Source organism: Camelus ferus, chromosome 5 (assembly GCF_009834535.1).
Source record: "Camelus ferus isolate YT-003-E chromosome 5, BCGSAC_Cfer_1.0, whole genome shotgun sequence".
In the NCBI taxonomy this organism is placed as follows: Eukaryota; Metazoa; Chordata; class Mammalia; order Artiodactyla; family Camelidae; genus Camelus; species Camelus ferus.
Genome location: NC_045700.1, coordinates 54,890,711 through 54,907,436, shown reverse-complemented (window position 1 = coordinate 54,907,436; position 16,726 = coordinate 54,890,711). Strand labels below are relative to the sequence as shown.

At 36.2% G+C, this 16,726-nt stretch overlaps 1 protein-coding gene and 1 pseudogene across 2 annotated transcripts in view; both read right to left on the bottom strand.

Annotated features, from left to right (window-relative positions):
- Positions 1-6,309: 6,309 nt before the first annotated feature.
- LOC116663695 overlaps positions 6,310-16,726 on the bottom strand; it is a 298,294-nt gene continuing 287,877 nt past the window's right edge. The window contains exon 3 of one of the 2 annotated variants that reach the window (XM_032479880.1): positions 6,310-6,444. Coding sequence is in view for 1 of the 2 variants with exons in the window: in XM_032479879.1 (XP_032335770.1) it covers positions 8,270-8,335 (66 nt within the window). In the remaining variant the exon portion in view is untranslated. Of the gene's footprint in view, positions 6,445-8,258; positions 8,336-16,726 lie in introns of those variants that run through there. The other variant, XM_032479879.1, reaches the window with a different exon arrangement.
- LOC102516557 lies at positions 7,279-8,148 on the bottom strand (annotated as a pseudogene).

The window sequence follows — 16,726 nt, the reverse complement described above, 5'->3', positions numbered from 1 at the left end:
TATGATTAATCAGTGAAAAGCAAAAAGTGAACAGTTTATTAAAATACTCAATTTAGGTTCTATAAAATTAAGTTAATGAATGCAAGGCCTTAAGGAGAATGGAGATTAGGGATGTAAGGAATGGAGCAATCTTACAGATGCTCATAAATGCATCTATACTCACTGAGGCAAACTGAATAAAGAAACTCACTAACCATTGATCATAGAAGGGCCTTGTTACATATTTTAAATGAATAATTAGGTGGAATGTACACTCACTTTTTAGCATAATTTCTTATGACAAATTTACCAAGATCAATATATCCCTCTGCCCCCAAATTCAGGAACCCGTCTGCTTATGCAATTCTACCACTTTGCTGTAAGTAACAAGCATAATTCATAGGCATTTGTGTTCTGCCTAAATGCTCAAATCTTTTTGGTTTTATAAAAGAGGGGATAATTCTATCCTCTGCAGGTTCCTGTTCCACCAATCCAATACGTATCCAGCTCCATTTCTGCTACTGGATGCAACATGAATGTGGTTCTGAAACAGTAATTTAATTTCCCTCATATTCCTCTTTGCTTTCTCAAGGCCTTCTGATAAATCCTGTCTCTAGTGTCTGTTCAGTGCTAGTTTCAATTACTAACTTCTAGTTATTTCTTTCTGTTATTTCCAACAGGACTGACTTAAACTTCGCTAAATTCAACACATATTATAGGGACCTAATTCTTGTGGTTGCTGAAAAGTTTATTTTATTCATGTTTTATATTTGAAATTTATATCCACTTATGTTATTTCCAAGAATTGAAAGTTGAGTACTTACCTAATAGTACAATATGTAAAGGGAAGGGTTTTAGAGCACGATGGATTGCACTATACCCTTAGATCTGAGCCCACTATAAACAAAGTCTGCTTTTCTACTACTTTTGACAGATTATAAAGAGATTGGCATCCCTGCCTGTAGATGTTCACATGCCTGAGGAACAAACTATAAGAACTGAGCAAAACCATGTGCTTACTGCTCAACAGACGTTATAGTTTACCATTATTTTAAATAGGCTTATTGTTATCCTGGTTCCAGTTTTTCTCATTTAGAGAAAGACAGTTCTTAGTCATTTGCACTGTCATACATGGCAAGATATGTCACATTCTTGGTTCACAAAGCACTGAAGACAAATAGTACACCCTTTCCTCAGCATTTTAACAAGAAAAAAAAGAATTTTCCCCTCCTCCCCCTTTGTTCTAAATGCCTCCTTCATTCCAAATAGTGTAATTGAGCACTTGGACAACCAAATCACAAAAGTGAATTGAAGTTGTATTATGTTTGGACAATGAAATAATCTAGTTTTGTTGTTTGTTGATAGACAGTATCCACATTATAGAATATTTTTTCTGAATCAATGCAACTTTTAATCTCACAAATGTACATATGTACTCTGATGGATTCTATACATTATTCCACCATATCTAATACCCTTTCACTCCTAATATTCCACTCTACTCCTGAAGTCTAACATTCCTTATAATGTTTTTAGGCATTTCCAGTTCCCACCTCACTTTGTCTTTTTTCTATGAGTTTCTGTCTGAGGGAATTTTTAGTTCTTCCCTAACACTCCATCAGTCCTCATTGCTTGAAAGTTTTATGCAACAGAAAGTTGAATTTCTTAACAACAGATTCTTTAAAGAGAAATTGACTTAAAAAAAGAGCCTCCCTTCTTACTAGAACATTTCTTTTCTACTTGGATAAAACTTTTCAACAAATTTAACATTGCTTCATAATATTCCCTAAGGATATTCACACCCTCTCTATCTAATTCTACAGTAACATATGAGCAGTGCTAGTATGAGAATAATCTTGACCGCCTCACTGCAAAGGATGTAGATTATATGCAGCACTTTTATAAGATGCTCACATGTTTCAGAGAACTTACAGTAACAAGGATAAATGACTATCAGTTTTGTGATCTTTCACAGTGGTTAAAATGTCCATTTAATTTTTTGGTGAATCCTAAAAGGCTTGAACCAATTCTCTTAAGACTTCTACTCGGGAATCTGTGTAAACAAAGTTGAATCATCAAATTGAACCTGAGTTCCAAAGCGTTTCATGCTCTTCTATTTCTGTTAAGACTCTCCTTAAAGAGCCTGTCCTTCAACTCTACCACTTACATACAATACCATAGAGACTCCTGTCATTCAAAAGCATGATTAACAGTATTCTCAGATAAGACTGTCATTGAAGTGTGCTATTTACAATGCTCCTGAGATCACTACTATGTGATTGTGCTTTTGCAATGCTATTGATACCATTTTCTTGACCTCCAATTGTCCCAGTACCACTGATGATACTGCTATTTTGCTAATGGAGTTAATAACAACTTGATAGAACCACTATTTCCTTCCTTTCCAGTCTGTTTCTAGACCTCTTGCCAACACTTGATAGGCACTACAGTCTTAATAAATTCTTATTCAAACATCATTAACTTAGCCAGACTAAAAACACCACTCTCCAAGGGAATAAAAGTAATTCTTTTATTATTAGAAAGACATTTGATATTCAAAACATACTCATTCTTAACTCTTCACCCACTCATTCTTTTACTATATAGTCAGACAATTACAAAGCTAGAAAGAAGTTCCTGAAATTAACCTAGTCTACTATTTCTCATGGTGGTGATGCAAGATTACTAAAGGTCAACAAGGTCTATGAAAACTTCTTTGTATTTTCAATCTAATGATAACCTTTTAAAATTATGTTACCAGTTAAAAAAGATAAACCTTACATTGAGTTATAATTTGCAATTAAAAGGTATTTTTAATAGAACAGCTTCTAACGTATTTCTCAAACAATCATACTTGAAGGTACATAAAAACTACTTTCCTCTAAAACAGGTCTAGCAATTACTCAGACTTTTAAGATAATCGTTGCTCTTTCTGGTCAGAACTAACCTGAAGTCACTCTACAATAATGAATGGCTGGTTTCAAAATGTTCAAGGAAGTGTCTATTTGTTTGATTGAACTCTGTGTCCTCCACGGGCTTCTAAACAATAGGCACTCTGAAAATATGTGAATAGACGGATAGATGGATGAGTTCATGAATAAACAATCTCCTTTTGTAATATATTTCAAAATCTTACAACAAGAAAAAATAGCAATTCCAGATTTTACTCAGGATGTAGAAAGTTGCAAAGAGCATTGTTTCCACACTTAAAACAACAACAGCAACAATAACAAGAACCTCCCAGACAGCCTGAAAATTCACAATTTTCTTGAACCCACCCAAGACCTAACAACTAAAAAATTATTGGTTAGGTAACTAACAAACCAGAAATCTAAGGACAGACAGGTGCCTCCTTGGAAAAATGGGATGGGAATAACACTTTACTTAAGCTGATAACTCCAAGCACCAGTAAGAAGAATTCAACTACAGTTTTTAATGAACTATTAAAAGTTGAGCATTGAGTTGTAAGAGGATATAGAATCCCTGAGGGCCACAGGCACCAGGAAAATACACACCACTTGCAGGAATATCTTTCTGGATCTCCCAGATAATCACGAGAAAGACTGATGAGAGTACTAAGAGTCTACGCATATGGTGTAGGGGTCTGGGGGAAATGAACATTAGCCAATGTGGGAGAGGTCTAAAAAACTCCACTCAGATCCTTCCACTATCTTCCTACAGATCAAAAAACTGCAACAACTTGGAGGGTAGCAAAGAACTTTAATAAGACTAATTGCTGTCGGGGGAGGTGAACACAAAAATAACTGTCCTGGGTAAGGACTGATCACTAGAAAGACCCTCCTTCAAGATCCAGGGAAATACTGCCTACCTAAGACTGAGGCACAATCAAAACAATAGAAAGCTTAACCCACCCACATCAATGTACTAAGAAGAACCAAATAATAGGAAGCTATTGCTTATAACAAGGCAAATACTTACAGAACTCCAAAGCACAGCACAAAGGAATGATCTAAAACTGAGTATAGAGTAGACACATAGAAAAACCTACAGGCAAAGAGCCCTACCAAAAACAAAAAGGAATTGGAGGAATTTGAAGATTGTGGTAATCTAAGGGTATCCATAGCAGCAATTAAAGCTAAACCCAGTTCCGTATCTGACTAGACTGACTCAACTCCCATACTAAAGGCAAGCAAAAAGAATGGTGCACCCATTTCTGGGAATAAAGAGCATTTACCTCAGGCTCTACTTGAGCTCTACACAAAGCAACTGGCTTTCAAGACAATAAAAACAAAAGGCATACAAGGAAAGAAAAATCAACACACTCTCAACAAAGCAGTCAATAGAACCAGACTCATAAAGAGAAATTTAAACTATTATTATTTTTAGATTAAAAGCTTAAATGGAAAGGGTAAAATAAAATGTAAGATCAAATTATAAGAAAGAATTAAACAAAAATGTCAGAAATAAAAAAAAAAACAGTAACACAAATACTGCTTTTGATAAGCTTATCAGTAGACTCAACCAACTAAGGAAAAAAATATAAAGACAGATCAAGTGAAAGTATCCAAAATAAAAAATAATGGAGAAAAAGAAACCAACCAACAAACCAAGCATTCAAAAGCCATGGGATAAATCAAATGGGCCAACATGCATATAGCTGGAATCCCAAACATATAAGGGTGAAGCAAAATAAATATCTGAATAAATGATCACCAAAAGGTTTTCAAAATTAATGGCAGACACCAAATCACAGATCCAAAAATTTCAAAAACCAAAGAACAGGACAGATATCAAAAAGAACACACCTAGATAAATCACTTTCAAACTGCTAAAAACCAAAAATAAGAAGAAAAGAAATCTACTTTAAACATAAACATATAGATAAATTAAAAGAATGAAAAACATGCAAATAAGAAAAGAGTTAAAAGATAGAAATGCAAAAACACAAAACAAGTACCCTGGAGTAGCTATATTAATATCAGACAAGGTGGACTTTTGAAAACACCAATATTATAAAGGATAAAAAGGAATCTTATATAAGTTTCAAATGAATTATTTAAGTTTCCTCCTTAATAAACTATAAAGTAGACAGCAAATTGAAGCCAATATACACAGAAGGAAGGAAATAATAAAGAATAGAAATCAACTGAATTTAAAACAGAAAAATTAAAGGAAAAGTGTCAATGAAATCAAAAGCTAGTTCATATAATTGATAAACTTATCATACTAATCAGAAAAAAAAGTATACAAATTACCAGTATTAGGAATGAGACAGATATGATATCACTAAAGACATTACAAATATTAAAAGAATACTATGAATATCTTGAAAACTTTTTGCCAGTAAATTTGATAAGTTTAATGAAATAACAAATTCCACGAAAGACAGAAACTTCCAAAGCTCACACACACAAAGGAAGAGATAACCTAAACAGCTAGCCCTATATTTTTAAAACTGAATTTGTAGAATATGGCAGAACAAGATGTCCTATGAACTCTACTAAACATTTAAGGAAATTCTACAAAACTTTCCCAGAAAATTGAAGAATGTCTACTTTCTAACTCATTCTATTCTAATGCCAAAAGCATATAGATGTTACAAAAAAAAAAAGAAAGAAAAACTATAGATTTAAATTTTTCATGAAAAACACATTTAAAAACTCATTAAAATACTAGCAAATTGAAATTATCAATATATGAAAAGAATAATGCATAAACTTAAATGTAGTTTATCCTAAGAATTCAAGGCTGGTTCAACATTCAAATGTCAATCGATGTAATTCACCATGTCAACAAACTAAAGAAAAATCACATAAACAGAGCGGAAAAAAGTCTCTGGCAAAATTCAACATTTATCATGATAAAAAAGAAATCTCTGGAAACTTCAAAAGAAGGAATTTCATCAACCCCATAAAGGGCATTCTTCGAAATCTATACATAAGATAGTGTAATTCTTATGGTGAAAGACTGCCTTTCCTCTAAGATCAGGAACAGAGAAGCCAAAATTAAGTTTCCAGAATTCTTTTTTTTTTTTAACATTTTTTATTGATTTATAATCATTTTACAATGTTGTGTCAAATTCCAGTGTTTAGTACAATTTTTCAGTCATTCATGGATATATACACACTCATTGTCACATTTTTTTCTAAGTTATCATAACATTTTGTGTATATTTCCCTGTGCTATACAGTGTAATCTTGTTTATCTATTCTACAATTTTGAATCCCAGTCTATCCCTTCCCACCCTCCACCCCCCTGGCAACCACAAGTCTGTATTCTCTGTCTGTGAGTCTATTTCTGTCCTGTATTTACGCTTTGTTTTTGTTTGTTTGTTTTTGTTTTTGTTTTTTAGATTCCACATATGAGCAATCTCATATGGTATTTTTCTTTCTCTTTATGGCTTACTTCACTTAGAATGACATTCTCCAGGAGCATCCATGTTGCTGCAAATGGCATTCCAGAATTCTTTATGTTGCCAAGAACTATGACAGAAACTTGGTGTGTCTGTGAGAAAGAGAAAATATTCTTTGTTTTCGATCCCATAATCTAGGATTTGTAAACTCAATTGAGTTAAGTTTCCCAGGAAGAACTTGATTTTGGCACTATGCATTTACAAATTCTGCCTAAACTCTGTCCCCTCTTCTCCTCTGAGCCCTGTGTTTCCTGCCTTTGAATAGTCATGTGAATGTCAGCTCTACACTATGATTCACACTCTCTGGTGAGCTCTACCTACAGTTCTGAGCCTAGCAGTAGTTTCCACCACTTCTTGCTATGCGATGGGTTAGGTCTAAGAATTTTGTCTCCTAGGAAACATTTTCCCCACATACACAATTAATTAGACTCAGGCCAACTTGTGACCCAATGGTAGGAGAAAAAACACACATATGTACAAACCACATGAGTCCAAGTGCAGACCCACACAGATACCTCCCTGGCTCCTAATGGAGTTTAGGACAGTGGAGCAAGTGCTGCCTGTAAGTCCAACAGTAACAATTTTAACCTATAATCTTTCTAATACCTTGTATCAGACTCCCAACTGAGTACTTTGCTTTTAAAAAGAATTGTTTTATTCAGTTCATCAATGCTTCAAAGGCCTATATAAAAAGCACCTTTCCAACAATCAAATCATTGCCCTGGAAAAACTACAGCAGTGTAGTAAGTCTTAGCAGTGCTCACCCCAAGGTTGTCCGCTTAAACCCCAGTTCAATCCTTGCATCAGCTATCCTCTTACTAAGGCCTCTGTGCCTCCCATTTTCCCCTGATGAGGTCATTCACGCAGCTTCTTCACTGCCTACGTGAAATGCTGTCTAACAATACAAAACTAGCCCATCAGCCACATACCAAGCCACCAGAAGCTACTGTTACCAACACAGGACAAGCTGTCATTGCAGCAGAATTACACCCTTTGTGCAGGCCACAGAAGATGAAAGTCAATGGACATTTTCTCTCCAAGTAATTAGAAGCTTCTGCAAACCACCAACGTCAAAATGCCCTGTCCCCACACTGAATCTCAAAGCCTCAAAACTTGGAAGTCTATATGTGCATATTTTGCTCAAGAAATTCCACTCCTGTGTTATTTCTCCATACTTCTGGCCCAATCACCAAATGTTAGTATCAATTAGACGATCCAGTAAAGAGCATCCTTCTTCCCCACATAGGGTTTCGTGAAAAGACCCACAATTATTTGAGAATATCTTGTGGTAACTTTCTATTTTCCATGCTAAGAAACCATTTAAGAAAAAAAAAAAAAAAAGACAAATCTTTATTGAAATAAATTAATCCAGTGGATAGGTCTGAGAAAGCACAACTGGGTTGGGGCAATCAGCGCCTCTACCACGCGGTCCATGTGTTCCCTCAAGCTCCAGTTCTGCTGCTTCTCGCGAGATCTCCATCTCCGTCATTATCAGCTGCAGATCTTCCTTCTTGATGGTGACCTTTGCCAGGTCCTTCTCCCACTCCTGGTTGGCTTTCTGCCCCCGGGACCATCTATCTAGAATCACGGTCATGGTCGTCTCCAGGCTGGAACCCTGGATCTCCTCCTCCGCAGAGTCGGTGACTCGCTCCATGTCCGCCACGCCACTGTCCTGCCTGGGCCGCTGGGCTCCGTCTCCAGCTCCAGCTCCACGTCCCCCTCGGTGGCCATATCCACCCCACTGCGCAGCCCCACAGGTCCGCAATGCCTTAGGAGGGCTTTATTTAGAACACAGGTTCCAAACAAATTGAGGCGGGAAAGCAGATTCTTACTGACAGAGGACGCGACGTCACACGTGTTAGCCCCTGACGGGAAGATTTATACTCCGTCCCTCATCACTGACATGCCGGCTTCTCATCAATGATGCCAGCAGTGCCCATCACCACCGGAGTAGAAAATCTGCTTCCTGCAAAGAAGTTGCTCCTAAGACAAAGAAGAGAGAACGGAGCTTTGCATGCCCAGTTTATTTTACCCAATTTTGCCTGTGGGATAAGGCACTCTTCAGGACAGAGTGAATTACTGGGGGGGAGTGTGGAGAGGCCCGGAGTGTCACATCAATGGCGTGACCTCCAATCCGAAGGCGATACCAGCAGTGACCGTGTGAACATAAGCATCATTCTCTACCACACAAAACCTTAAGTAGGAACAACTGGATAAAGAGTATCTGCTTAAGAAAGGTAAAGAAAAGTTACTGTTAGGTTGCTGAAATGTTGACTGAATTTGTATAAAAAACCAAAACTTACCAAAACAAATGCAAATTTATTTTTAAAATCATACTTGTTCAGAAAGAAAAAAGAACATTTTAATGAAAAAAAAATCAAAGTACCTTATTTTAATGACTACTACTAACCTCCATAAAATATTTGGGCCAAATAGTTGGAGTGGCAAAGCATTTACTCAGCTTCCTCTTTGGGAAGCAAGAGCTCAAGTGCTTGATGTACTTGGACTTTGTCCCTTAGGGTGGTTCCTTCTAAGAATCGTTCTGCAGATATTTGCCCCGCCCTGCACCACCCCCCACATTCTCTTTTACTGAAGACTTTTACCATAAATTGTAGTTCACTCTTGAAGCTCCAACCTAACTTTGTATGTGGGGGGGTGGTTGCTTTCTTTAGCTTTATTTTGGTTTTCCGACCGAATATCCCCTTACACTCTTACTTTCTGCTTGGAAAGAGCTTCTTTTGAATCCTGAGTACAATTTTATTTTCAGACTTCGACTAGACACTGAAATGATAAAAAGCATTGTCCAATAGCACTGCCACAAATATTAGCATGAATATATTCTGTACTTAACAAATAAGACCTAAATTTACAGGAAACTCAAGTGATACGAATATTATTCTGTTTTTATGAAATAATAGCAGGCAGAATTTACCAATACACTTTGTTCTCTGTGCCTGGAGGGAAACCGAGTTTTAATCTAATCCTAGGGCAGATTTCACATTCAGTAACATGCGGGGTAGGGGATGGTAGGGAAAATCACCTTCAGAAAAAGAGACTATTAATTTCCTAAGGGCTCTGATAAATAGCCAGAGAGATGAGTAACCCAAGGAACAACTGAGAAAAGAGCACTGGGTTGTTTTATGCCTTAATCATCACACCTTCCCTTTTCCATGGAGTAAAGTGTTCCTTTGAGATCCTATTCTAGGATTCCTGTGCAAAAGACAGGATCATTTAGTGAAAAGATCTGTAATTATTTGAGTTAAGAATATCTTGTGGTTACTTTCTATTTTCCATGCTAAGAAATCAATCCTTTAGCAGGTAAACTATCTTTAAAAAAGTAAGTAATATTAAAAAAAAAGTGGGCATCCAAAAGTTAATTGTAGATGTCAAGTCTGATTATATACATTTCCAAATCCATTAGTAATAATGACAAACAGTTTGGATGCCAACCTAGGTTTAGATTTATCCTTCAGTTTTTCAGGGAGCACAATAATTGTTAACATCTTGAGTGGAGTGAAACTCTCAAAAGAGAACCCACCTCCTTCTCATAATACGCACATTACTGAAATCCAGCCTAAAGAGGTCCTTCTAGGGAAACACTATAGATGTTATTTCCAAGCTGTGTTAATAGAGCCATCTATCTCCCTTCTATAGAAGTTATACTTCTTAAACAAAAAGGCACAAATTGATTTTATATGCAAGAGAGCGGTCTACCCTGCATATCCACCTTTATGAATACAAAAATGCTTTGAAATTACAGTTCCTTCTTAAGCTTCATGAGTTCCCACATTCCTAGGTAGTGCTCAAGGTCAAATTAAGGCAAACTGTCTATTCTACCCATTCCTATCAATGGTGCATGACCAGCCCTTACAAGGTAGAAGTTGGGAAGGGAACCCAGGATATTGACTCTACCCCTTTCAGGGAAAACCCCCAAGGTCACAACTGTTTTGATTTCTCTTCATACTAGGCAAGATTTTTTAGCACTTACATTTCAGAAACAAGATCACAGAAGTCACAGTCCCTGTCCTCAAACTGGCTGCTACAATCTGTACCGCAAGTTCTCTGATAAAAGTTTTCACAAGACACTATAGACACACAGGGAAGAGAAATTGAAAATCATACAGGAGATTTAAAAAGGCTTCCTAGAGGGATCAATGCTTGAACTGAGCTTTAAAGAAAAGTAAATGGCAGTTAGACAGGGAGGAAAGAGAAATAACACTGTGTGTTCGAAGATCTTCGGGGCCTCCCTATGGCTACCCTACAGGCAATGGCAAGAGAAGAGACATAATATAAAAGACTAGGTGTCAATTCAGAGTTTGAATTTAATCCTGAACTCTGTATCTAGACATTTCAGATTTAGTGTGACAATACCTTGGATATACTGTGAAGGGTTCACAGGGGTTCAGACTCGAGTCAGACCTGAATAGTAGACCTTTAGGTGGGATCAAGGCAATGGCTTTGGGAAATAATCAGCAAAAGATTTAAGGAGACTATAAGGCAGTAAGTGTCTCCTTGATTGGCAACTAGATGGTGATTGTAAGAGAGGTTATAGGATGATGTCCAAGCCTCTGGACTGGCAACAAGTCAGTGTGGATCATTTTTTGTGATATGAGGAAAAGGTTAGGAGAGGAAGGAATGTGTTTACTGTAAGATACGCTAAATTTGAAGTAGGGCCTTGATGTAGCTATATTTAGGAGACAGATACACTCATCTGAAAGAAAATGGGACCACAGGAATAACAACAGTAACACTGATATTAGTAATAGAGATAAGACAGTTGAGTATCTTACTATGTTACAGCCAGTGTTCAAAGTAATCACATGGATTATTTCATTTAAATCTTATAATGAAAGTATTATTCTCATTTTACAGATAAGGAAAGAGAAGTTAACAATTTGCCTAATGTTACCAGTTGGCAGTTATAAGAAATCAGGATTTGAACCCACATTATCTGATTCCAGTCTCCATTTATTACTGATAATGTAATTGAAATCAAGGGTACATTTATAATCTCAACATTGAACATGATATTAAGTGAACAATATTTTAGCATTTTATTATAGTAATAATAATTCAGCCAAGTAATTGAATTTCCCCTGACTCCATCTGTTGTCCTATACTCCCCCCCATGATTTAATATTTTAAGGAAATCATGCTTTCTGTCATATTAGGATTTGAGTAATTTGGAGGTGTGCTTTATTTAATTACATTTTGCCATTCTGCAAAAAGGCTAAACCCAGGGAATCTCAGTTTTTCTAATGAACAAAACTTTCTACAGTATGTATGATGGTGGGATAAATCAACACAAAAATAATGACGTCATTTACAAAAGAAGTAAGCAAATTCTATTTGACAAAATACAGAAACACAGTTTCTTATTAAAAAGCACAATTTATAAGTTTAGTGATTCAACTACAACGCTTCCAAGCATTGTTTTTTCTACGCGACTATCAGTAAACATAGGATGAGGACCTTGTAAATGACAATGATAACAATCATAGTAATGATAAAGATAATAACAATAACATCTAGAATATATTATATGCCTGGAAAAAGTCAGTCAGTTCTCTAAGGACTACGTGAACTATCACATTTAATCCTCACAATTTATAGATGAGGAAACTGAGGAATAAAGAGACCAAGCAATTCATGTCAGATCACACAGTACATTAGTGAGATCAAGATTTAAATGAAGACAGTCCAAAGCCAAAGCCCAGAGTAAGCCTGGTTGATGAACAATCTAATGTGTCAACTTGTCTAGGCCACGGGGTGCCCAGATACTTGGTTAAAAATTATTCTGTTAATGTCTGTGAGGATATCCATGGATAAAATTAACATTTGGACCAGCAGACTGAGTAACGCAGACTGCCCTCTCCAGTGTGGATGGTTTCTTACCCAGTCTGTTGGAGGCCTGAACACAATTTGAAGAAAAAAAAAAAAAAGGCTAAGAGAAAATTCATTTGCTCTGCCTGTATCCAAACTGGGACATCATTCTTCTGCTTTTTAAACTTAGATTGGAACTTACACCATCATCACTGCAGGATACCCAGCTTGCTGACTACAGATCTTGGGACTTACCTATCACAACTGTGTGAGCCAGTTCCTTACCATGAATGCCTACACACATATGTATTTTCTTATTGATTCTGTTTCTCTGGAAAACCCTGACTAATATACGTGGTTTAGTCATACAAGACCTTTGTGATACCAGCTCTTTGAGCATCGTATTTCTGTGGTCACTAGAATATAAATATCTCTCAATCTTTCTTTCCTTATCTTTTTATTTTTACTAACAAAGGTTATGGCAAACTTGGTGTTTTAAACTTTACAAGGTTTTCTATTAAATAAACTTGTAATCTATATTTCCATGACTAACGTCAGGGAAAGAACTTAAAGCCTGTAATTTCTGATTTCCACAGTATCATGTACAAAGCTGAAATTTCAATTACTTTCACAAATAACATAACACCAACTTAAAATAAGCATTTTTCTCACACTTCTACTTTAAACTATCATTTTACATCTCCAGAGAGCATGCATGAGAACCTTTAAAGATCAAATCATCATCATTGAAAAATGCAGTATAAGCAGTGAAAGGAAAAAATAAAAAGCCACTTCTCCCATGAGTATTCTGTGTTGACTTTCTGTGATCATGCTGTTAATAGCAGGGTGTATGTATCTTTTTGAATTAATTCTTACTTTGTGGTTGGCTTTATTCCTTTGATAACTGTGTTAAGTTTAAAAAACTAAAGCTCTAAACATTCTTAGAAACAATGAACAGTACATATATGTAAATTTAAAAATATATGTGCAGTAAGAAAAAGAGAAGAGATGAGCTATCAAGCCATGAAAGACATGGAAGAAACTTAAAAGACCTATTACTAAATGAAAGAAGCCAGTCTGAAAAGGTTACAAACTGTGCGATTCCAACCAAATGACATTCTGGAAAAGGCAAAGCTACAGAAACAATAAGAAGACCGTGGTTTCCAGGGGTTTGGGGAGAGAGAGGGAGGGAGGGATGAACAGACTGAGCACAAGGGATTTTTAGGGCAATGAAATTATTCTGTATGATACTATAGTGGTGGCTACATGTCATTATGCATTTGTCAAAGCTCACAGAATGTACAACATCAAGAGTGAACCCTAGTGTAAACTATGGACTTTGGTTGAGATTAATGTGTCCATGTTGGTTCATTGATTGTACCAAATATGCCACACTGGTGAGGGATGTTGAGGGTAGTGGAGTATACATGTGTGGATGGGGAGGGCTATGGGTGAACTCTGTATTTTCTACTCAATTCTGTTGTGAACCTGAAACTGTTCTAAAAAATAGTTTATTAACTTAAATAAATAAATTAGTACGTAAGAAAAAAATATGGTAAACATGGTTCACAAAACTGGACAATTTTTTTCACGCAGTGAAAATACTGTTGTTTATACCAATAACACATGCTCACTGTAAATAATTCAAAAAGTACATACAAATATAAAGAACTCAAAAGTTGTGTGGTCTCCCATCAATCAGAGTGATCCCTGCTGCCTTAAGTACTGGTGATCATTCTGTCATACATGTTTGTAAGAATATATATGCACATGCACTTACATGAATATTAATATCCACTCTCTTATACAAAAGAAACTATCTCATGTGTTCAACTTTTATCATAGCTACCTGTCTTACCCCCACATGCTTGCTCACCTCAAGGGGCACCCTGTTAAAAATCTAATCTTTCCATATTTTTCTCCATACTTTTATCATCCTATGTAGACTCCAAATCATGGAAGGACCGGTACAGTTCAAGTGTATTTTTTTTTTAATATTCTCCCATACAGCTATTCAATATGCATTCTGCCTTTCTCCTCTGGATGGCACTCACTTTTTATTTCCAATTCAATGCTGGAATAACATTTTTTTGCATATGTCCTTAAAATTTGGTCTATTTATTTTTACGTGCTAGATTTGCAGTTGTGGAATTGCTGGTTCGAATGATCTATGCACCTTTGAATTCTAATATACAACTTTGTTATTTTTTTAAATATACAGTTGACCCTTGAACTACTGATGGTGTTAAAGATGCCAACTCTCCGTGTGGTTGAAAATATCCATGTAACTTACAGTCAGCCCTCCACATACACTGCTTCTCCACGTCCATGCATTCAACAAAAGCATACTGCGCAGTACTGAAAAAAATCTGCAACCCACACATTTCAAACCTGTGTCGTTCAAGAGTCAACTATATATTGCCAAACTGCCTTCCAAAAACATGGCAACACTTCGTATTTCCAACAGCAATGCAAAAGGATGCCTGTTCTCCTCATTCCCACTATAATAGTTATATTTGAAATTTTGATCTGTTTGATGGATATATGATAGCTCCCTGTGACTTTAACCTGTATTTAACGATTAGAGAACTTGAGATTCTTCATAGTTTTGCGGGCCATTTGGACTTCTTTGCACTTTTTTTTTCATATTCTTTGCTGCTTCTTTTGTCACTGTGTAAGAGCTTTCTGTATATTAAATAACAACCCTTCACCTATCAGCATTAAAAATAACTTTTTCTAGGTATCTTATTCCTTAATGTTCAGAATGTAATTTGTCAATTTTTTTTCATTTGTATATAAAAGTTTTACTTGGTTGTCTTTACTTTCACAACATCTGATTTTTAGCCTGATTCCAATGTTTTCTTTTACACACTTATACTTGCAGGTTTCTGGAATTTATTTTGCACAATTTTTTTCTAACATCTTCATCTTTATTCCACCTGGTATTTTTGTATATACTTTGACAATGGCTTTGTTTTAATTGTCTTCTGGTTGGTGACCTGCTTTTCTACATTACTGATTAAATAACCTCTCCTTCTCTCACTGGCTTGAGCATAGATTTTTCTTTTTTAAACTGGGACACGATTTCATTTTTATATTAGGCTTTTCATATCCGATGATTCTATGTGGCTGAAATATTCTATGTGGCTAAGATATTCTCATTATTTTACTAAGACTTTCTGGACTTTTACATTGGTTTGCTATTCAGCATTTTAACCAAGACCCTCTAAATCTCACCAGCTTTAGTTATAAATGAAGTCAGACTCATAGCTGTGCCTGAATCTTTGGACTGAGGGGGGGAAAAAGTAGCCTTTTTGGTAGAAAATTAAATTTGTAGATTTAGAAAAATAAATTATCAGAGACCTAAATTTAGTGCTCTGAGCCCCCATACTCAATTAGGAAGCCCAATTCTTTGTAGCGTCTCCCTCTTCCAAGTATCTGTGGAAATCACCAAGCGGAATCTCATAGGAGTGTCTATAATGAGTCTATTTCCTACTGATTGTTAATTGGACTTCTAAGCTTACAGCGCATCCCCTTGCCCCTTCAATTCTCCTTAAGCCAGAGCTCTGCTTCCATGGCCAAGCTACCAGCACTACCTTAAAATGAGACCATCTAGGAAATTGCTGATACTTCCTCTTGTGTATGCAGACTATGAAATTAAGGAGAATACATCTGTTTATGCAAAAATTGGGGGGAGGATAATGAGATAACCCAACAAGTTACTGGGGCCCTAAAGTGATATAGGACTTGTACAGACAGTTCTTTAAATCCATACATGCCATACTTTTCTTTCCAAAATCACATACTCACTGGCAAGACATCTGGGTAAGTAAAGGTTTCAATGTTAGCTGTCATGTTATATACAAACAACTGTGAACTTGAGCCCTGCTGCCAAGTCCAGCACCCCAGGCCAGATTCCTTCCTCCTCCTACAGTGAGTTTTTTCTAACCAGTCTCTTAGTAACTTACTTTCTGTCAACTCTATAACTAATCCTACATACCCATCAGCTGTGTGTATATACGTCTGAATTTCAGAGTACTTTTTTCTTCTCAGTATATTTTAAACAACAGATGGACAAGAGGTACTTGGAGGACAGAGAAACTCTGCCAGAGACATGGGTCTTCACTGTGCCTCCGCTGGCACACTCTACAACACATCTATCAAGAGACCCAGGTTTAAAATGCTCATCTTGAACTGACTCACCAGCACCAGAAATTCCTATTTAAATTACCTACACAGAGTTATCAGTAATGTGCTATATGAAATGGTCCAGGACAGAAGACTTTGACTTTGGGTTGTTAAGTCCAGCCTACAGAGGAGGTCTACCTGCAGATAACTTTCTTATTTCTGTCAAATAATGCCCCATAGATTCTGTTTTCTGAGCCATGCCCCCCTTGAATAACAGTATTTTTATAATTGATTCACCATTTCTTTGCAACTCTCAATCTTATTAGTGGAAAGTAAGTCAGAGGAACCAACATATATATAAGTTATATTAACAGAGAATGCTCCCTTGCGATTGACTAATGATGTAGAAGATTTTCTTCTATT